The 21626-nt window shown below is 41.9% G+C and overlaps 3 protein-coding genes across 5 annotated transcripts in view; 2 read left to right on the forward strand and 1 right to left on the reverse strand.

Moving 5' to 3' along the window:
- The first annotated feature begins 144 nt into the window (after positions 1 to 144).
- sar1ab (secretion associated, Ras related GTPase 1Ab) lies at positions 145 to 4280 on the forward strand. Its single transcript, XM_086180205.1, has 7 exons — positions 145 to 262; positions 1240 to 1310; positions 1982 to 2101; positions 2178 to 2243; positions 2323 to 2426; positions 2520 to 2651; positions 3190 to 4280. Exons 2-7 carry the CDS (start codon positions 1253 to 1255, stop codon positions 3304 to 3306), a joined length of 597 nt encoding a protein of 198 aa, XP_086036331.1. The 5' UTR covers positions 145 to 262; positions 1240 to 1252; the 3' UTR covers positions 3307 to 4280.
- Positions 4281 to 5613: 1333 nt separating this feature from the next.
- tysnd1 (trypsin like peroxisomal matrix peptidase 1) lies at positions 5614 to 9270 on the forward strand. Of its 3 annotated transcripts, none has more exons than XM_086179938.1 (6): positions 5614 to 5631; positions 5782 to 5844; positions 6008 to 6908; positions 7137 to 7267; positions 7675 to 7860; positions 8015 to 9270. In XM_086179938.1, exons 3-6 carry the CDS (start codon positions 6019 to 6021, stop codon positions 8215 to 8217), a joined length of 1410 nt encoding a protein of 469 aa, XP_086036064.1. In that variant the 5' UTR covers positions 5614 to 5631; positions 5782 to 5844; positions 6008 to 6018; the 3' UTR covers positions 8218 to 9270. The 3 variants fall into 3 exon arrangements, with proteins under 3 accessions (XP_086036064.1, XP_086036063.1, XP_086036062.1); XM_086179937.1 differs by having other exon boundaries at positions 5616 to 5705; XM_086179936.1 differs by having other exon boundaries at positions 5624 to 5705; positions 5782 to 6908; positions 8015 to 9264.
- A 1319-nt stretch (positions 9271 to 10589) lies between these two features.
- Positions 10590 to 21626, reverse strand: part of spock2 (SPARC (osteonectin), cwcv and kazal like domains proteoglycan 2) — a 34440-nt gene continuing 23403 nt past the window's right edge. Inside the window, exons 3-10 of the mRNA XM_086179941.1 lie at positions 19477 to 19591; positions 19009 to 19114; positions 17071 to 17179; positions 16790 to 16924; positions 14999 to 15217; positions 14088 to 14150; positions 12068 to 12199; positions 10590 to 11561 (exon numbers count right to left, since the gene is read on the reverse strand). Coding sequence (XP_086036067.1) covers positions 11416 to 11561; positions 12068 to 12199; positions 14088 to 14150; positions 14999 to 15217; positions 16790 to 16924; positions 17071 to 17179; positions 19009 to 19114; positions 19477 to 19591 — 1025 coding nt within the window. The 3' untranslated portion in view covers positions 10590 to 11415. The remainder of the gene's footprint in view (positions 11562 to 12067; positions 12200 to 14087; positions 14151 to 14998; positions 15218 to 16789; positions 16925 to 17070; positions 17180 to 19008; positions 19115 to 19476; positions 19592 to 21626) is intronic.

A 21626-nucleotide genomic window follows, 5' to 3' on the forward strand; every position in this document is an offset into this window, starting at 1 on the left:
GTTTAGAACTTCACCAGATTACCAACAACCGCTGCACTTAATGCGTTAATATGTTCTAAAAATATATGTAACATCTGTCAACAAACGAGCCAACTCACAATAACTCAGAACCAGTGGAGATAGTGGAGCACGCGCGTCGCACCAGCTGGCGGTGTGACGTATTTCCGGTTAACTGTCAAACTTGCGGGTTTCATGACAACGGACGGGACAAGCTCGGACTAAAAACCAGCGCACGGGGAGTTCTTAAATTCCGAAAAGCGAGGTAAACCCATAAATGATGAACTGAGGTTCGTTAGCGTCAGTTGCTAAACATCCACAGCGGCGGCGGCGGTGTTGTGTAACCGCTCTCCTGAAAGTTACCGCTTCAGTCTGGACCTTTCTACAAGTTGTTTACTGAAATGATAATTGTTTACTCTTTTGTTTACATGTGGTCATCGTGAAATCTCTAGTACAATCGTACCGGAGATGCAAGGTCGTTTATTTAGTATCCTGTCGTGTTTTATATATAGTTTCACACTATTCACGTATGTTTTATTGAAACTTAACGTCATTTATAACACCGATGAAGACATTTTTAAAGTATTTATAAATTGAGGGATTTAAAACTACTTCGGTTCTCTGTATATACGGGTTATTTGTTACGACTGATGAACATAAATGAAATAAGATCTATTTCCCATAACCTTAGTCATTGAAGGCCTTACTATGCAGAGCAAATCAAGTTCGTCTGAGTGACAGGTGTGTGTGTGTGTGTGTGTGTGTGTGTGTGTGTGTGTGTGTGTGTGTGTGTGTGTGTGTTTGGGGGTGGAGATCAAGTGTCCTTGCCACAACCCTTCATAAAAATAGTCAGAGGAAGATCAGTGTGTCACCAGCATCTCAAATGTGTTTGTAGCTTTAGTTCGCCCTCTTTTCCTCTGTGGGATTACACAACAGTTAAGGCATACCAGCAGATTTACCCAAAGCCCAGAATAATGAGCTTCAGTGTAAGATTTTACAATGCAGTATGCAATAGCATACTAAATGACGCGTGTATTTAAAAGTTTTTTTATGTTTTGCCACGGCACCTGAGGTCAGTGGCATCAGGAGGTCACGAATTCAGACACCTCACTGCTAAGTGATCAAGCATTTTGATTGGATGATGTCAGCCACCAAGATGATAACCACAGCTCCCCTGAATGTGTGTTCTTTAATGCGCCGTGATAAAGTAACTAACATCATGTTTTTATGTCTTCATCACAGGAAGTCAAGCACAATGTCTTTTATATTTGACTGGATCTACAGGGGCTTCAGCAGTGTCTTACAACTTCTAGGTATCATCATATTTCTTGACTGAAAACACCACAATATTTGATCTCAAACAGTCTATATCCAAAAAAAAAGAGTTTGTACCGTTCATCACATCATCCTTATGTGGGAATATACTGCCTAAAAAGGCATAATTAAATAAGATCTTGCCAGAGAGGAAACCTCCAATTTTAAGTTATAGAAAAGCAAATATTTAAAGATTTTTCTTTGAAAAAGATGTATATTTTCAGTTTATTCAGAGCGGCTGTAATAAACTGAATGCAGAATAATTAAAAAGTTTGAATGTGGTCCACTGGTCCTGATGACAGATTTTTCCCTGTTTGTATATATGATTTATTTGTGTATAATTTTGCCATGAAGGTTGGAAACTGGTACTAAGAGGACATTTTTTTGTTTGTTGAAAAAAATAGTCAGGGCTGTCTTTTAACGAGGTGGCGTGATGTCACACACGAATGTGAGATTAAAATTTTGAAAGTGTAAAATGATTTGCTTCCATTGTAAAAATATTCTTAAAAACCTGAATATTTTAAAAATGTAGAAATCTGAAAATACACTCTTTTTTTTTTAAATACACAGTTTAGAATTTCAATAGTGTGAATGCAACACATAAATGTGTGAAGGTGTAGGAACTACATCCCTGAGTAGGACACATGACATCATTTATCTTCATCACCAGGGTTGTACAAGAAGACTGGCAAGCTGGTGTTCCTCGGACTAGACAACGCTGGAAAGACAACGCTCCTGCACATGCTCAGAGATGACAGGCTGGGACTGCACGTGCCCACGCTACACCCAAGTACGCCTTCTGTTTTAACATGTCCATCCTGTTTGAAGGGCTTCTCTTTGCTTCAGTTTTCTCTCTCTGTGCTCAGCATCTGAGGAGTTGACCATTGCTGGAATGACCTTTACAACGTTTGACCTCGGAGGTCATACTCAAGGTAGGAGTAATGCTGTCCGTCATGCTGGTGGCTGCCACTTATCTGTCACATAAACACTGATGGAGTGTTACCCTCACAGCACGAAGGATCTGGAAGAACTACCTCCCAGCCATAAACGGTATCGTATACATGGTGGATTGTGCTGACCACGAGCGACTCGCGGAAGCTAAAGTTGAACTGGATGTAAGCTGACTGGATCTCACCTCTTTACAACTGAGCTCAGCTTTAATTAATGCTCCGCCTGATGCAACAACTTGTGACATTTCCTATGTTTAGGCACTTTTAATCGATGAAACCATCTCAACTGTCCCGGTTCTAATCCTGGGGAATAAGATCGATCGTCCAGAAGCCATCAGTGAGGATGCACTCAGAGGAATGTTCGGCCTGCATGGACACACAACTGGAAAGGTAGTTTACACAAAGGGGTTAAAGGAACATAACTGCTTCTTGGATATGTGCTTATTTTTCACCAAACATTCAGATAAATGCTTTTCTCTCCTCTCGGTGAGTATCACAGAGTTCAAGACCTCCACCAAATGAAAAGGTACAGAGATTTGATGCTGCACTTAGAAAGTCCTGTGGAACTGCAGGCTTTGGAAGCTGAGAGAGCAAGACAAGGCTGAGGCAGTCAAAGTAGTTCTGGGTAGACAACCAATCATGTAACATGGTATAATTTTCTTCACATTTTTTCACAAAAGATTAGCACAATACTAGTTTTTCAATTCAGGGAAAGATGCCAGATGAGACTGCTTTCTGCTAGCCCTCCTTGCAGCTAAGCTAACTAGTGTTATCCATCTGGTGGGGGTCTGGAACGATGGATCTGCTTATCTAAAAAAATAATGGATAATAAGTGTACCCCCCCCCCCAATAAAAGTTGTCACCACACCACACAACTGATTTGGGGGCCAAGAATTTCATATAAAGCTTTTCTGTTTATCTTTTTCAGGGTAACGTGTCACTGAAGGAGCAGAATTTGAGGCCAATGGAGGTTTTTATGTGCAGTGTGCTGAAAAGACAAGGATACGGAGACGGCTTTCGCTGGCTCTCCCAGTACATTGACTGAATGACTGCAAATAAATACTTAACAATGCTGCCTGTGCACACAAAGACATGTTCCAAACCAAACTACCTGCTGTAGAGATTAAATATACAACATAGAGGACTTTGATTGTGCCAGTTGCAAATTTGTTTCAGGAAGTGTTGTTTTTTTTTATACCCTTTACTTCGTATGTTCAAATAAATCTACTGTGTCTGACATATCAGGCATACCACAGCAAGTCAAAGATGAATTATGAATCATCAGTCTGTTCTTATCAGATTGAGTGTAGAGAATAATCTTCATGCTGTGTCTACCTTTACTTTAAGCCTGAAGTGAGTTCTGGCTGCCATGTAGAACATGTCGCTGCGAACCGGTTTCTGACCTGGGTTTATTTTTAGCTGATGGTGTTGACTTACAATGAACGCCAGTTTGGTTGACATGTGCTTGGAGTTTCTCTTCTTTGATTGAAGATAAACGGTGGTGCAAATGAAATGTATTGTTAGATGTGTATCTAAGAATAATTTCTTGAAGTACCATTTTTTTTGCAGCAATTATTTACGGAAAGTACACTAGCGGCTTTTTTTGTATTTGTTTACCACAAATTTAGCCTTCTACTACCAGGATTACTGACAATCTTTCAGATTGCACTTTCTTTTTTTTAATTAGTAAATTTGATGCCAAATTAGCATTAACTAACAATTTGAAAAGTAAAATAACCATGTGATATAACTCACTTGTCCACAGCAGTGTTATCTATACCTGTGTTTACAAGCGATCACTCTGAAATTACTTGAGTACTTTGTGATTAGTTACTGCTCAGAACATGCAGTGATATTATGAGAGTACTTAGGTGGTGCTTGAAAATATGGTACATATATTGCATGGAATTACCAGTTAGTGCAGTATTATACATTATTTTGTATATAAGCTGTTATTTATATTTTGCAGTACAAATATAGCTCGCCTTAATATCAGATGGTTTATTCGGTCTGATGCAGTACAAAGGCACATGTTGTTACTACATGTATGTTATGTTTTCGCTGAATAAATATTTTTGACAAAGCTTTGAATCGGGTCATTGTTTCAGAATTTCGATTTGTAAGCGTTTTTTATGACTAATTGAAAAAAATGATTATTTATGTAATTTAATATTAGAAATTGTTTAATATGTTTTCCATTTTATATAAAATGCTGAAATTAATAATTTATTGTCAATGCATTACAAATTAACACAGCTGAAGGGGCCTTAAAGGAAATTACACTGATTCACCAATCATCACGCGTGCAAGCAATTTGTACAACTAAGGTATAAGAATAGATGCAACCCCCCCCCCCCCCCCAAAATGCAACTATTTTAAGCATTCAAAGTGTATATGTCTACTTTTCCCCCTTTACCCTGTCTTTTAACTTCAAAGGGAATTAAAACACACATCCATCCATCTTCTACCCCTTAACCTTTTGCGGGGGGGGGGGGGGGGGGGGGGCTGGAGCCTATCCCAGCTGCCTTCAGGCGAGAGGAAGGGTTCAACCTGGACAGATCACCAGTCCGTCACATAGACAGACAACCATTCACACCTACGGTCAATTTAGAATATCAGTCAGCCTCGTCCCCTCTTGATGTCTTTGGACTGTGGAGGAAGCTGGAGTACCAGAGAGAACCCACACAGGAACAGGGAGAACATGCAGACTCCACACAGAAAGATCCCATGCTCAGGCTGGGACTCGAACCCCAAAACTTCTTGCTGTGAGGCGACAGTGCTGACCACTGCACCACCGTGCTGCCGGAATTAAAATGATTTTAAAGAATAGAATTACTATTAACTATAATTACAACAATTCATGGTTGGGTAGATGTTTTTGGAAATTGATGATTATATGTATTCATGATCTAGGATTAAATTGTTATTGTTCACTATTGCTCTATTTGAGTTTACTCTTTTTATATCTGTGGGTTTTTCTTCTCTAATTTTCCTGAAAGGTGACTTGAGTGCTTTGACGGGGACTCTTATATGAAATAGGTTATTATTATTACTATTAAGTCAATAAAAAGCTCCCGAAATAATACAGGAACAAAAGCAAACATATCAAAAACATAAATAAGCTATTAAAAACAAAATAGATCAATGTGGTTATAAATATAATAATTCAGTTTAGAATAACAGTAATACACTTAAACATTAAGCTTACTGACGTAAAAGAAGACGTAAAAGTACTCTTGGTGAGGAAGGACCTATAGTTCCACCTCCTTTGTTCCCATTGGTTCAGAGCGTTTGGTGTTTACATTCTGGCCAATCACAATTATCGGGAGTTGTCGCTTCCTCTCGTGAGCCAATGAGACTGAACCAGGAAGTCAGTACACAACAAACCAACTAGCGGTGTAGCTAAAGAGTATTCGTGAAAGAACAAGTGTATAATATAAGAGAGTGAGACTTTTATAATTAATGAATATGGAGGATGTGTGTGTTCTGCTGCTATTTACCTTGTCTGCTGTGTCTTCAGGTCGCTAAACGAACAAATATCGCCTCTTGAGTAAAGTCCATCCGCCCTGCTACTGACATGGAGGTAAAGGACATAGAGACGTGTTGCTGTGTCGTTACTGTCTCAGATTCTACTAAAGGACCTGTCAGTTGTAGCGGAGTTATTGTCAATCCCCGAACAGGAACACTGATATGCACCGGCCTCCCGTTTTCCCGTTTTATTACCGACAAAATGTTCCTGTCCGCAGACCGCAGGTTGATGTTTCCTCACAGCTTCAGTAATAAACTGAACATCCGCGTCAGCTTCTCCATTCAGCCAAGCTTGGAGACCCAGCAGTGCGCCCAGGGTGAGACTTTCACAGCCCCCAGGAGTCACACACTTTACCACCGTGAAGCTGCAGCCGAGCTCCTGATGCTGGTCGACTGCCTCCAGTTCAAACAAGCTTTCCAGGCACTTTTCCAGGAATCTGGTCAGTGGCGTTTCCATGGTGAAGTGGATGATGAGGAGCTGAACCGTGATGCTCAGTTGCTCAGCTGGTTCGCTGTTGTGAAGCTAGGTGAGGTGGCTGGCAGCAGTTTAAGTACAGGGACAATATCCTGGCAGAGCAGCTCATGTCTCCAGAAAGGCTGCCCAGTTGTTGCATGTGGCTCACCCTTCGGTGACCTCTGCTTGGACCTGTTCGGCAGCACCATCAGCAGAGGCATCATCAGTAACCTTGCTGGTGAGGACAACGCCATCATCCTCACAGACGCCCGGTGCCTGCCAGGCACAGAAGGCGGGGGTTTGTTTGTGATGAACACTGCAGGCCGATCCCACTTCATTGGGCTGATCGTGTCTCCGTTTGGCTGGAAGTCCCACGAGTGGATTGGCCTCACCCTGGTGTGTTCTATCCAGCTCATCTTCAGCAACATCCTCTCCTGTATGAACACTCCAGACCCGCTCCAAGATGTCAGGCTTCATCCAAGAGAGGTGGGCTCACAGATCTCCACCTCAGCCCCTGAAGCTTCCAGATACCCAACGGTGTGCTATGTTGACAGCAGGCAGCACTGGGGCTCAGGGGTGGTCGTGACCTCTGACCTCGTTCTAACCTGCCGTCATGTTGTTAACGGGAAGTCGATAGTCAACGTGAAGTTCCACCACAGGAACAGGTGAAAAAATCATGTAGTATCTCAAAATAATTTGCAGAAATTCTGACTTATTATTTGTGCTTTTGTAGTTGAGCAGTGTGTTTAGGTAGATTCACACTCGGACTAAAAGACATTAGGCTGCACTTTTACAGCTTTATTACGAATGATAGGTTGATTTTACATTATAACCCCTCTTCCATAGATCCCCAGCTGCAATTAAAGCAATTAACAATGACTTCATTATTTCAGAGTCCAGGACATCACAGGTGATGTGCTGTTCTCTACCAGGGTGTCGTCACCCTATGATGTGGCTTTGCTGCAGTTGAGAGATTCACCCCCAGATGTCGTGGTTCCTCGAACTGCTCAGAAATTCCATCCAGGTGTGATTCCAGACTTGGAATTTGTTTAGAGGAATGAAGAAACAGAATAAGTCAGAAGAGATTTCAACATTCCTCTAGAATGGCTATATGAAGACTCTTTTTTTTTGCTGCCATAAGATGTAACTGTTCCTCTGTATTTAATTAATTTGTGGCCACAAATTATAACTTATTCTTTCAATTTAGTCATTTTTGAGGCCAAGACATTGTCGCAAGTGTGGGAACAAGTTATCCTATTATCTTGTGGTGTGTAATTAATCAAAATCAGGAAAAAATCCTATCTTAAGGCCTCAAAATAACTAAATTGAGGTTAAAAGTTATCCCTGTAACCCTGAATTGATTAAACTAAGACAATGCGTTGTCAGTTCTGGTTTTCTCCCCTAAATAATGTCAGGTTTCTGTTCCTGCAGGTGAATCTGTAGTAGTTGTGGGCTATGGTGGGTTGGGTCAGCGCTGTGGCCCATCCCTGACTTGTGGCGTCCTCTCCAAAGCCATCAGCCTCAATAATGAGCCTGTCATGCTTCAGACCACTTGTGCAGTACAAGCAGGATCCAGCGGGGGCGCTGTGGTACGGACAAGCTCAGGAGAGCTGCTGGGTAAGGAATCCTGCAGCTACATGTTCTCCTTTTGATCAGTGGGGGGCATAAGCTGACCGCTGAAACCTTCATTGTGCTACACATGTAAACAAATGGCATCAGGTGGCTCTTTCTGCACTGCTGCAATTCTATCTGAGCATCTACCGTGTTGCAGGTATTGTGGCCAGCAACACCAGGGACCTGGCTGCTAAAGTGACCTACCCACACCTCAACTTCTGCATCCCAGCCACGGTTCTGCAGAGGTTGTTACATCAGTTCAATCAGACGAGAGACATTAATGTTTTCAAGGTGCTAGATACCACAGAAGAAGATGTCAGACGAGTGTGGAGGCTCCAAGATGCTCAAAGCAAACTGTGACTGAAAAAGTTTCAACAAATTTAGATTATGCGCAAATGAAATTAGGTATATGAGGGTACATGATTTTGAGCAAAGTTTTACACAGTTAGGTCTGAATAAATTGTTATGAATTAATTATGTGTACTCAGTGTTATAAGCACTCTCGTAATCAGGCGGTAAACAATGTGAACTATTTAACACACCACTTGATGTTATTTGCCAAGTACAAGCTAAAAAAAATGACCCAAATTACAGTTTTTCTACTGATGTAATAAAATGTATGAACTAATCATGAAATATGTTTTTAACTGCTTTATAAACTATCTGATGAAGTAATACGTGCATTCATCTAAACATGTAAACTGTATAGATGTTACACCTGTTTCTGTTCCATACAGCCTGTTTATGCAGAGCAGCACACATATTCAGTGCTGCACACTGACAGGTTGCTTGAGATGATTGGTCCCTCTGGGTAGACACAAGACTCGCTGTCAGCATGAGGTTCTGAGACATCTGTCGGCTGGCGAGCACGTTTAGGATGTCACCGACTGTTCAATGCCGGAACAAACTGAACCTCTGAGGATGTGCGCGCATGGTAACATAAAGCTCCTATGCCGCTATTCCGATTCCATGCAGAGGTATAAAATGTGTTGACGTGCAGACCGGATCTTAGTTTCTGGAGCTCATACAGATGTTACAGATGTTTGCTATGTTCTACTGTAGAATGAGCTGAGATGACAATAAGAGCTTTTCAGTCACAGAGACAGCAGGCTATGACCTTTGACATGAAACTCCATGAGAATTTGCTAAAGGAAAAAAAAAAGGAATACAATGGATGATTATGTAGCGGATCCCACTCTCAGGAACAGCAAGATTTCAAGAAATAAAACCTATCAGTCAGTCCACCCTTACCCCAAACAATTATGCTTTATAGTATGGCATTGTCGCTTATATATGAATTTTTTTTAATGAAAAATACATGTTGTTTAGGTTTTTTGGGTTTTTTTTTTTTTGCTTCATGACATTTAAACTCCAAATCAGTACCTTATATTATTATGAGACCAAACTCGGAAAAAACCACCTTCTTCTGAACACGGTGCAATTGCTTCTTCTTTAATGAATACTTATACACACTCGTATGCAATTTCACTGTCATGTGGTGCAGGGATTCTAAATACTGGATAGACCAGATATTTGTCACACGGGACACACCTATTTATATGATTTATTAACTCCTCTGTTTTGTGTTAATATGATAATCTTTCTTTTTTTTTCAATAGCTTTACATGTCACGTGACCTAGAGACTCCAAATGTTAATGCTAGACTGGAAAAAAGGGAATTTCATTGTTCCCTTGTTTCCATGTCATTCTGCCTGGAGACTCAAAATCAATATTAACACGAGATTAGAGACACACCTTTTTTTATTGATGTTTTGTCTTCAGTTTTATTTTAGTGTTTCCAGTCAAATTAAAAAAAAATAGCTTTGATGTAATGTGACCTAGAGACTCCAAATCAATACCAGATATTCTTAGACTAAGACACACCCCTTTTTTAATTACATTTTACATTTATGACACGAATATTTGAATTCAAAATTCATCTTTCTTTTTTCCCCAAAGCTTCTATGTCAAGTGACCTACAGATTCCAAATCAGACCCAAACCTGAAGACACACCTTTTTTTCAATCCATTGTCTTCCGCTTGTTCCTGTTAAGGGTTGCGGGGGGGGGGGGGGGGGGGGGGCGGCTGGAGCCTATCCCAGTCGCAACAGGTGAGAGGCAGGGTTCACCCTAGACAGGTCACCAGTCCATCTCAGGGCCAACACATAGAGACAGACAACCATTCACACTCACAGTCACACCTACAGTCAATTTAGAGTATTTAGAGAACCCACACAGGAACAGGGAGAACATGCAGACTCCACACAGAAAGATCCCGTGCCCGAAACCAGGACTTGAACCCAGAACCTTCTTGCTGTGAGGCCACAGTGCTAACCACTGCACCACCCTGCCGCCTAGCCGCCTACACCTTTTTAAAAAAAATACATTTTAGTGATTTCTCTTTTTTATACAGTTTAAAAAAATATTAATCATAGATAGCGCAATAAACTTCTTTGTAGGGGGAGGTGTTTATTATAAGTTAATATATCTAATGTCCACGCCTCTTTAGATATTCTGACAGTTCATCTGCATAGTTTCTTGTGGAACATGCAGAAGCTATTAATAATCTTGTGTACTCTGAATGTGCAGACTCTTAATTTATTCAAGGCATCAGTCGATAGGGAGAGGTTAGAGTTCACCATAATCTGTATGTTTGAATCGAATTTCCATAACCCCGCAAAGAGAGAGAGAGAGAGAGAGAGAGAGAGAGAGAGAGAGAGAGAGACAGCCAGATGTATGGTGGCCAGTTGAGCCACATAGACAAGTTTATTTTATTTAATTTTCTTATTAAACACAATAATTGATACACATGTATGATGTACACTTGTAAACCGAGCAGTGAGGCCTGCCAGTCTCTCAAGGCATTGATAACGGGACTAATAGGTGACCATTCATCTTATGATACACACGTTATATACAAGCTAAAGAGTGATGTGTGAGAAAGGTTCTGTATACGTCATGGATGAGACAGAGCACTACTGTCACATATGAGCTGAAGCGTATGACATTAAAACGGTCAATGGGTGCTTTTCAATACTCTGATGTGGCTTCCTATCTTTATGAGTTTACTGCTTATCTAAATGCTGTTCATCTACATAAAGAAAAGATGAAAGAGGCCAATTTAACTATTGAAAGGCATCCGATCCTATTTTTTTTTATGCAAGCACATGAAAAGCAGCTGCAGCTGCTTAAAATCTTTAAAATCTCCATTATGCTGGCTAAAAACTGCTCAAAGATAGGTCAAAGGACAAAGAACAGAACAAAGATTCACAAATATGAGTGACAAAATTCTCACTTCCCATAATTAATAATCTGTCCCCTTTTCCCTGCTCATTTTAAGAACATCCTGTCACATTAAATATGCATCTCCCCTCTCTACAACCCTGCGACCCCCCCCCCCCCCCTCCCTACGGTTTCTCATAAGCCAGCTGAGTTTTGAGAGTTTCACCACGTCCGTCTCTTTGCAGGATCTGTGTTTGTGTGTACGTGTGTTTGTGTGTGTGTCTGCTTGGAACCATCAATATGCTGTTGTTGAGAGGTTGGACTACATGTTGGCTTTTTACCAGATATATCCCCCATCATCCACCTCTCCTGCCTCTCCCTCTTCCTCTTCAGCTTCCTCTGCGGTCTCCTCAGCTTCCTTCTCTTCCTCGTCTTCCCATCCAACCCCGCTGCCAAAATCACCTGAATATGCCAGTTCGTCATCTGTGGATGAGGAGAGAGAGGAGCAATGAGCAGGGAGACAGAATTACACTTCTTTCTTTACCATGAGAAATACTGGAATCCATTTAGAACAGCGACTACAAAGACAAAATAAGGGCATGGGTTTGACTTTGTCTGGATTTTAATAGCTATTTCTAAACCTTGTCAGGGGACCAGTTCTTATCAGGGGCAGGTTCAGTCCAACCAGCCCTCATTTATCTTGAAAGACTTTTCTCACAGCGACAAGCGACGCTTTAGAATGCAAATTACTCCGGACACATGAATGTGGGCCCTGCAGTGAATTATGTTGCGGTGGTGGTGGTGGTGGTGGTGGTGGGTGGGTGGGTGGGGGGTGTTCAAGTCCTTCAACATAAAGGAAGCCTTGTGCATGGATGCTGCACAGACGTGGGCTGAGCCATGGGGGGGGGGGGGGTAACATGTTGGAGTGTGTGCAGAAAAGTTGATTCCTCTTGCCTGAATTCAATTTCTATTCACAGTTAAAAACTCACCACAATCCGGCTTGCCACGGATCCTGGATCCAGCTACTTCTCCTCCATTTTGGTCAACACACCAGCACTCTCCCCTGTCACACTGCTGCTTCCTGTAGTAGCCGTCCTCGTCGCAGTTGGGAATGAATCGACCTGGCATTAATCAGAGTCAGGTACGGTGAGCCAGCCCCATGAAGGGAAAAACAGAAAAACACATCCTGCATCATGCTTCATCAGCCATGGCACTGAGCCCAAGTAAGAGTATAATGCATGCAGCGTATGTGGCAGCCAATTCCATATTCCATGAATACAAATACATTCACTGAGCAAGATAGGGATGAATAAGTTTTAAGTCAGTAGAGCGCAGTACATTGGGATTGTGTAGTGTGTGTGTGTGTGTGTGTGTGTGTGCGTGTGCCTGTGTGTGTACGGAGTAATCATCATGGGATAAGGCAGAACACAAGATTGGAAACTTAAAGCTAAAGTGCGTCATATTTTCATTAAAACGAACATCCCTCACCTTCAAGGTTTTGCAAAAGTTCTCCCAGTTGTTATTAATCTCATTACCAGCAGGTAAATCTCAGCATTTCACATGAGGCGGGGTCAACGTATACGGCGACATTCCCACGCTATCTGGAGGAGGCATACTGAGCATGCTCTGCCGGCAGAGACCTCTACCGACTTCAATATCGATAAATAATTTAATGCCGTTGCACTTCTAGAATTCCCAATATGTGATAAGATCAAATTCCAATACTGAAATGACTCATTCCGCGAATGTTGTGATGTTCAACACAATTTATCTACTGTTTTTACAACCCGTGGTGTAACAGAGGAAAAGCCTAGCTACAGCCTATGACATTATTTTACACAGGATATTTAGGATTTATTGAAGTGGGGTGGGATGAGGTAGTCATCCATGATGCAGGTCTTACCTGGAGGGGTCAGCGTGGCTTCTGTGTGGAGAACTGATAGCAGCGGCAGCCCTGCTGAGGAAGGGGGTCTGTAGAAAAATATACTCTATACCTACCTAAAATAAAATGTCAATATCCATTTCCACGTATGCTATATTTGTAACATTTTTGAAACTTTTCTTTTTGCAGTTGGAAAGTTTTGCTGCAGATAAATACAGTATGCAGTGTAAGAAAGTGCAACAGTTTAAAAGTATAGAGGCAGAGGAAATACCTGCATGAGCAATATAGCGTACATGTAAACAGATTGTTTTGGTTGGTGTTTATTTAGTGGATTAAAAACAAGTTTTTTACAGACGCCGTACTCAGCAGTGCAATACTGAGCATCCGAGCTGCCATTGCTGCTGGCTTCTCTGCACACACGACGCTCTGACCCACAACTACTGAAGTAAGTAAAACCCCACTTCAATTAATCAGAAATATCCCTTTAAATGAACATGCAATAAAGACTTTGTTTACAAAGATAAGTATAGAAAGCTAGAACATTATGCTATGATGTTAGGTATTTAATTGATATTTGCTTTAATCATATTTAGTAGGAGAAAAATTAGTGCATAGCAGGAATATGTGTGTGTGTGTGTGTGTGGGGGGGGGGGCCTTTTAAGGGAACATCTGAGTGTCGGGCTGGCTGACTGCCCTCTGCTCACCACTCCATGTCCTTGGAGAGTCCTGACTCAGAGCCCAGTCAGCCAGCCAAATTCAGCCGGCGCGCGCATGCGCGCGCACACACACACACACACACACACACACACACACACACACACACACACACACACACGTCCAAACACACGCGTGCACGCGCGCACACACACACACACACACACACACACACACACACGTCCAAACACACGCGTGCACGCGCGCACACACACACACACACACACACACACACACACATTTACAAATTACTTACACACACACTACTTTCCTTCACAGTCAGTATCAAGTTCTAATCTACGACTCTGATCAGGAACTAATCCTCGCCTCCTGCTCGGGATCTATTTGATTAAAACCTTTATCCTAGACAGACACATCCAAACGGGCTCAAATCCTCTCACAAGAATACCTACCAAACTTTCTTTTACCGCCGTCTAGTACTTGAATCCTTTCCAGTTCAGCGAGGCAGGGAGGCTCTGAGAGAAGAAAACACATAGAAAATGGATTTCATAACAAAAAAAATAAATAAAATAAAGTATAACAAATTAACAAGCAAAAAATGAATTATTTCATGGTAAAGTCTTGGTGGTGCTTTACATTATGCAAGTGATAAGGTAATAGGCACATAATAAGGAGGTAAACATTAAGTAAAAGCATGTAATTACTGAAGTAGTCAGATAATAGCTTGTTATTAACAATGGGAACGTGTGATTGGCAGCCAAAATGAATGTTCCAATGGAGAAACACATTTAGAGACCACATCCCCCTTAATCGCACCCTAATAACATTCTTTAATCCAAATATTACACTGATGTCGCCATTTTGTTTGTAGCAAGGCAGCAAAATATTAGTATACGATCATTAAATAGTTTTAATTACTACTGTTAAATGTCTTTTCCCATTATTACAGTTGCTTACTATCGTAATACATCCATTTCACTCTAATATTACTTACTGTCTATTGTCACACTATTACCATGTTATTACTGAGCTGTAACATAAATTGCAGTTTTTCTCACTAGCTCACATCAATTTTAAAATCCCATCGAAGACGTGTATAAGCTTGGGACCTGGACCTCATTTCTGCTTGGTTGGTTGCCTGATGGACAATCTGGGAGCTGTGGGAAAATGAGGCTGTCAACAAACAGCATGTATTCAGTGCCTTTTGTTGACCATTTCACCCCACAGTGGAGAAGCAGGATGAAAGAAGACAAATAGTGACCGACAACAACACAGAGATGGCCATCCTCAGGGCGGCCTTGGAGCTTGAATGCATGGGTCACGAGGGGGGATGTGAAGCTAACATCCTCCCCAGTTTACTCACTCTCTCTCCAGAAGCAGAGGCACCACTCGGCAGTGGAGACTTTCCCGTCCCTGTAGGAGTCACAGGAGTTGAAGAAGGGACGGATGCAGACCTCGTACTTATCTAGGTTGATGGCAGCCAGCTCAGCCTGGTCCAGGTACAGGTCGCTGTTGGTGTCCAGCTTGGAAAACATCCAGCCTATGGAGTCCTTACAGCTGGCCACCAGGCTCCTATCCAGTACTGAAAACACAAAGACAGACAAACAAGCCTGCATTTTTATTCTGGGACAGCTGCACGAATGGAAACTGAAACTATGCCAGTGTCCTCACAAATGTTTCCAATGTAAATTCACTCTGTTCATCGTTTTCTTTAGAATTCTTTTATTTTCAAATGATGGTATTGATTTCCAGAGAAACAAGAAACAGAATCTCCATCAGGGCAAACATTTGGACCTTGGCACTTTCATGGTCAGGGCCCTACTGAAAGCTGTCAGTAGTGATGAGCAGAACCTGGCACCCCTCGCTCACATGGCGGTGTGTGTCTGTTCCTTTGAGAGACAGGCAGGTGAAGCCTGATAATATTTCTATTTTGCATGAAGGAGCAGACTAAAACGTGCACTGGGGTGCGAATATTACTTCCTCATCCACTAGCTGGCGATATGGAACACACACCATATATGCTGTTGTACATCAAATGACAACAACTCAGAGGGTGTTTCTGACCAAATTTCAGGTGTCGCTCTGATTATGCTGCCACAAAATTTAGTGGGTTGTTCTTTGGCCCATATAAACATCCCTCTGGTGAATATCAGCTTCACAGACAAATGCCACTGAAAACACATGCTCCTTGATGGAAGAAATAAAAAACAGTCTCCGACCATTAAGACCAATTTCCTTGTTCATGACTTCTCAGCTTGCAAACGACATCCAGAGACTCGCTTCCTGTTGCTTTATAGCAGCATGTGTCTGCTAATGCTCATGAGCCATTCACTCAATAGTTTTTGAGATTTCAGCTCTCAAAACATGGTTGCAAGATCAACCCCAGCCAAACTGGGAAAAACATGAGAAGGCATGTAAAACTTGCACGACCACATGTTGGCCTTGAGTCCTTGTTGGACTTTTCCAATTTCAGTAATTATATGTAGCATCTCGAGGCAGTAAATGTCATGTGAAAGGGCATCTATTGATTTCCAGGGCTTTGATGGTGACTGTGTAACACTGCCAAGACCTGTAAATATAATAAAAGACATCATTTATTATTTTTTTTAATCAGGCACCTCTGGCTCAGAAGGTAGAGCAGAAGTTCTTGGTTTGGGGGGGCGATACAATTATTTTCAACTTTTATTACCAGGTTCTCTCACATGGTCAGTGCTGTGAACACGTCGAACTACAGTACATAAAAGATCTACTTGTTGAATATTTCAAAAACAGTGCTCTAAATAACATTGTCTTCACATGGTTTTTACTTTGAAAATAAAAAAGCAAGCTCTCTAAAAAGTAGACAAAACGATATGGCATTTCTTGCGTATGAAATAAATTAACTGAAATAACGCTGTGTGAAAAGCAGCTAATGAATGCACGCGCTGCAGAAAGTCTAAATCAAATTAATTAATATCCGCAAGATAAAATATGGAACGACTAGATTCCATAAAAAAGAGAGACATAGACAGACACATTGTCTAAAATCTAGTCCATTTATCTCACTGAAATGTTAATTGTAAGGTAATTGAGTCATTTTACCATTTAAAAGTCCAAAGTGTTAACTCAAATTGGGGAACTCCCTCTCAGAGATGTATGAAGTAGCAGCTCTAACCTGATGCGGTGTTGGCTGGAGTGTTTCTGGCCCCGGGCTTGCTGTTGTTATTCTGCTTGGCGTTGCTCTGAAGTAACTGGAACCAGTCCCTCAGACGCTCGCCAAGATCAGCTAGATCCTGTCCAGTGCAGCTATCTGTGGAGGCCAGAGGGATATTTGTTGCTCCTATTTATGATGTTGATAGTTGGCTTGTGCAAGTGAGAGACGGAGGGTGAAAATGACAAATAGGATGCTTTATATTGCATTTATTATTCATTCTAACTGATATGACATGATCTTACCGTGTTTACTCTCTTTGGAAGTTGAGGCAGCGGTTGGACAAGGACAAAGACCTGAACACTTCAGGGTAAGATCCTTCCCTGTAAGACACGCCTGCTGCTCCAGCTTGCACTGCAACACCCACATTAACACCCACATTGACACACACGCGATACCAAGAAGGGGACCTAAAGGTGAAGTAAAATGGGTTATTGCTGCGACACAGATCAAATATTCATGAGGTGACCCACTGTACGCCTTCATTTACATGGGAGACTTGTTCTTGGATGTGCTCTCCAACCTCTATCAGCACACAAGGTCAGGAATAGCAATCCAGAAGACAAAGTATAAATCAATAAACACATGGGATTCTGCCACCACAAGCCACCATTGGTCCTTCTGAGCCCATATATCAAGACTCTGTGTCTCGGCTTTTCCCCCCGAGACTGCCTTTACACCGCAAAGCTCTGGATTTACGTCAGTATTTACCCTGCGGCATTTAGTATGCGGTATTAGTGCTTTTAAAACACTCGAAGCTGTGAATTAATGTGTCAGCATTCGACTGATACCCTTGTTACACATAGGTACTTCTGTGAAAGCGGAGATTGTAACATGTTGCAGCATGTGTCAGGTTTCATTCCTACTACAAAGCTTATGAAGCATGAAACATATTACATAAATGAATCCAAATGCATAATCTTGACTTTTGAAGTGATCTCAATTTCCATAGCAATGATATCAAGCCTCCACCTACACCCAGTCATTATTTCCACACCATAATTGTTGTTTTTAATAGAGATGTGTTAATGTTCTCTATACTGATTCAGTCTGATCACGTCACATGACTGTGAAAAGAATTGGCAGATCAGATTTCAAACAAGGGACGGCACGGCTGGTTCGATCCTCACTTCCCCCCCGGTGACCACGTCGAAGTAAATTATTTTTTTCTCATTATTGATGTAAGTATTCTTTGCCTTGATTCAAGACTGAGTTGAAGCACCTTTGTATAGCCTCAAGCCTTTATGACACAACAAGCTACGTACACCTGATTTGGGGATTTTCTGTCATTACTCCCTTCAGATCCTCTCAAGTTAAAGGTCCCTACAAAGACCAGGTTCAAGTTCTAGCCAGGCCACGCTGGGAAATTTACAGAGTTGTCTCTAAGGCACTCCCGCCATGTCTCGGCTGTGCCCTAAATATAATTTTCCCCCTGTTGCAGGGTTAATCTTCAGCCTGGTCTGAGGTTCTGGAGCGAGTTTAACATATCCCCAGGTGCCATTTTGACATCAACAGTAGGTTAACGCTGGTGTTGCTACTTAAGTTAACTGTACGTAAAGCTGGGCACACACCTCAGGAGTTGTAAAATCCTGACACGCTGTTAATTCTGGTTGCAGCACACACTAATGAAGGATCTCCAAAGATCTTCTTCCTTCTAATCTCCAACATGCTCACGCTACAAAATTTGAAAATAAGGCATATCATCCCCTGCAGAATTTTATTAAGATAACTGTGCCAGAGGGAGAAGTGCAGTGCCTCACGTGATCTCAAGAGCGAGCGGACAAAAACCTGAGGCTGATGCAGTTACTGTAACACGTTACTGTGCAGGAGGGAAATCTACAAATATCACACTGTCATCCTATGCCTCTGTGTAGTGCGCTCACGCAAAAGACAGTGTGACATCATTATATTATAACGCTATTTATTGTTGTAAAAAGAGAAAAATTATCGAAAAAGGAATCATTTTGAGGACAGGAATAAAACTGGTCGAAGTAACATTAAGAAGACACGTTTTTCATTCATAAACAAATCTGAGAATAAACTGAATGTGTGTAAAAATCACACGGAAAAGCTCATTTAAATTGCTGTTTGATGAAAATCATTTAAATAAATGGCAGAATGTTGTGAATTACCAGTGAAAGCCAATGGTGAATGGTTGCGTGTATGCGCATGTTTCTGTGTACCTTTGAGGCGTAGTTGTGTCCGTCGGATCCACACACGGGCCCGGTGGAGGAGATGGGACAGGGCTGACAGTTTCCATCAGAGGACCTGAGAGCAGGCTGCTTGAGTCTGAGGGACAGAGGACACACTTAGACGTCAGCCTCTCTTACTTCAGCTGAGACAGCGACTGCTCCGCTAATGCGTGGAGACACAGCTGCTCCGAACAGAACGCGAAGGCCTCGTGAACAGCTGTCTGCCATGTTGTTAGCTCGTCATTAAACAGCACCGATGCACAAACACGCTCCATCATTACACTGTTAGCTGACTAAACTTGGTTGTGGTGACCTCAGAAAAACATTTTTCATTTCAGGTGTGCGTGTGTGTTTTAGGAATTAGTCAATAATTGCCAAGGGGGCTACACACACAAACACACACACACACACACACACACACACACACACACACACACACACACACACACACACACTCACCTGTGTTCAAGTTTCTTGCGGTTGATGCACACAGCTCTCTGATAGCCCTGGGCAATACACACCTTATGCCGACTGCACTTAACCTTTTGACAGGGGTCTTTGGTGGTATCTACATCTGGGAAGAAATAGAAAATGAGATGTTTTCTTCAGTAACCCGGTTTGACTTTTCACCCCTGGCTGAGTTTTTCTTTAGTCTTTCCTTCCACTCTCGATTCCCAAACCTCTCCGCTCTTGGTAATCAACATAACCTGAGAGTCAGTCAGACTTTTTAGAGGAGTTCTGTTGGTTTTAGACAGCAACAAATATCTCATTTATAGTTAACTGAGAGTAAAAAATTCAAATAAAAACTTCAAACAGAATCAAATAGTATAACTGTTAATGCAGATGAACATCTGGAATTCCTTCAGAAGGTTCAGGGACATAGAATCACAGACAGTTAAGGCACTGAACAGTCATTTCCTATATCAGTGTCACATGAGTCTCACCAGCGCCCCGCCCCTTGAAGACACAAGCAGTAGGTCCTGAGTTTATCATCACACTGTAAAACCAGCAGTCTTTCTGTGGTGATCAAAGCTATTAGAGGTTAAAGTCATAACCCCCACATCAACATCTAAGATCTCAAAGCGACTGAGTACAGATTATCAGCAAGGTTTTTTTCTGACGGACCTTTCTCTTCCTCAGCAACACTCTTCAAATTTGTGCTTGGAAAAAGTACAAATGTGTCTTGTCACAGGCTGATCACTTTTCTTTAAAAAAGAGATTTTCACAATCAATATCACACTCCCGCTGGTATGCTGATTTGAAATACCTCTCACGATGAAGGTGAAAGCCTGTATGACCAGTGAAAGCAACCTCATCCATCATACTACAAGGCAACAGGGATGGGCGAGGTTCCTCTTTTTTTCCCTCCTCCCAGAGAGACATACTGAAGTAGATAAAGTGAGTTGAAATGTGGGTTTGCTTGCTCTATTTGGTGAGCTCTCATGACAGCTTTTAGCTAATTTTTCATTGTTTATTGGATGACTGCTTCGTCAAAATAACCAACCGTGGCAATTAAATTGGGTGACTATTTCAGGACCGTTTCTTATTTTTTCACTGTGATCAAATGGTAGAGGCAAAGTTGGCAAGCTTCATCATAAACCAACTAGATACGTAGTATTGAGCATCAACTTCCGACCCAGTAGTGTCACTAGCTGTACATTAAGAGAACAAAAATCAAATTTAGCTGCAGTACAGATTTGTGGTCATTATGTAGAGATTCGTTAACGCTGCGAGTTCAGATGGTCAGTACTTTGCTCATATTTGAGCATCGAGTATTTTCTAGAAGCTAATGCGCGCTAGCTGCTTGTAACACACTCTGTTAGCCTCCTGGAGCCTGACCTGCATGTCTTATTCTCTTCACCCTCCCCATCAGGGGACCACATACAGTCAATCGTCTATTCCAAGATTTAATGAACATGACAGAGGCGCCATGTAAATCATTCATCCCCTGCTCTCACTGTTATCGGTAACGACAATATTATGTTTTATCAGGCAGGCTTAGGATCTCCTCTCTTGTCCTCTCGCTCGGTTGAATACATTAATGCTGCCTGCATCACAGGATTATGGAAGAGAACCGACAGATATCTGATTTGAGAAGCAAATCCAAAACAATACCCCCCCACGTCATGACTGAGCTGGTTGTATAACTGACTGACTGACTGCTCTGCTGGGGAGAAAGTGTGAGGCTCAGAGGCATTAATGCCCAGATGCTGATGCGTCAACAGCCAAACCTTATTCTCTGGTTGCTCCATATTCCAGTTGGCATTGAATGTATACAGTATCCCAGGGTCTGACACACATCTTCCAGTTTATCTTCAGTTTATTCCTATCCTTGTATTTCTCTATCATCAGCCTTTAGGATACTTTTTAGGACAAGGCTATTAAAGCAGGAACAGCAGCTATACGGTGGCAGGCAGGGTGTAAAACTATGTATTTTTCATTGCATTCCACGATGATTTTCCCAAACTTAAAACCAAAGAAATTAAGACACAGGGAGCAGATCATCCTGACTTTTAAGAGCAAAACATGTGTAAATACATCCTGTTGGCTGGGAGCTGCTACAATGCTGGCAAGGCGTCGTGTTGCGAGTACAGAAGCATAAGGTAGCT

This window comes from Aulostomus chinensis, chromosome 16 (assembly GCF_037954235.1).
Source record: "Aulostomus chinensis isolate RoL2024-O1b breed Wild chromosome 16, RoL_Achi_v1.0, whole genome shotgun sequence".
NCBI lineage: Eukaryota > Metazoa > Chordata > Actinopteri > Syngnathiformes > Aulostomidae > Aulostomus > Aulostomus chinensis.

Coding starts and splice junctions, on each gene's coding strand:
- sar1ab (XM_086180205.1), top strand. CDS start 1,253: ATGTCTTTTATATTTGACTGGATCTACAGGGGCTTCAGCAGTGTCTTA. Junction 2,102..2,177: donor CGTGCCCACGCTACACCCAA/GTACGCCTTCTG, acceptor CTCTGTGCTCAG/CATCTGAGGAGTTGACCATT. Junction 2,427..2,519: donor AAGCTAAAGTTGAACTGGAT/GTAAGCTGACTG, acceptor TCCTATGTTTAG/GCACTTTTAATCGATGAAAC.
- tysnd1 (XM_086179936.1), top strand. CDS start 5,839: ATGGAGGTAAAGGACATAGAGACGTGTTGCTGTGTCGTTACTGTCTCA. Junction 6,909..7,136: donor AAGTTCCACCACAGGAACAG/GTGAAAAAATCA, acceptor TCATTATTTCAG/AGTCCAGGACATCACAGGTG. Junction 7,268..7,674: donor TGCTCAGAAATTCCATCCAG/GTGTGATTCCAG, acceptor CTGTTCCTGCAG/GTGAATCTGTAGTAGTTGTG.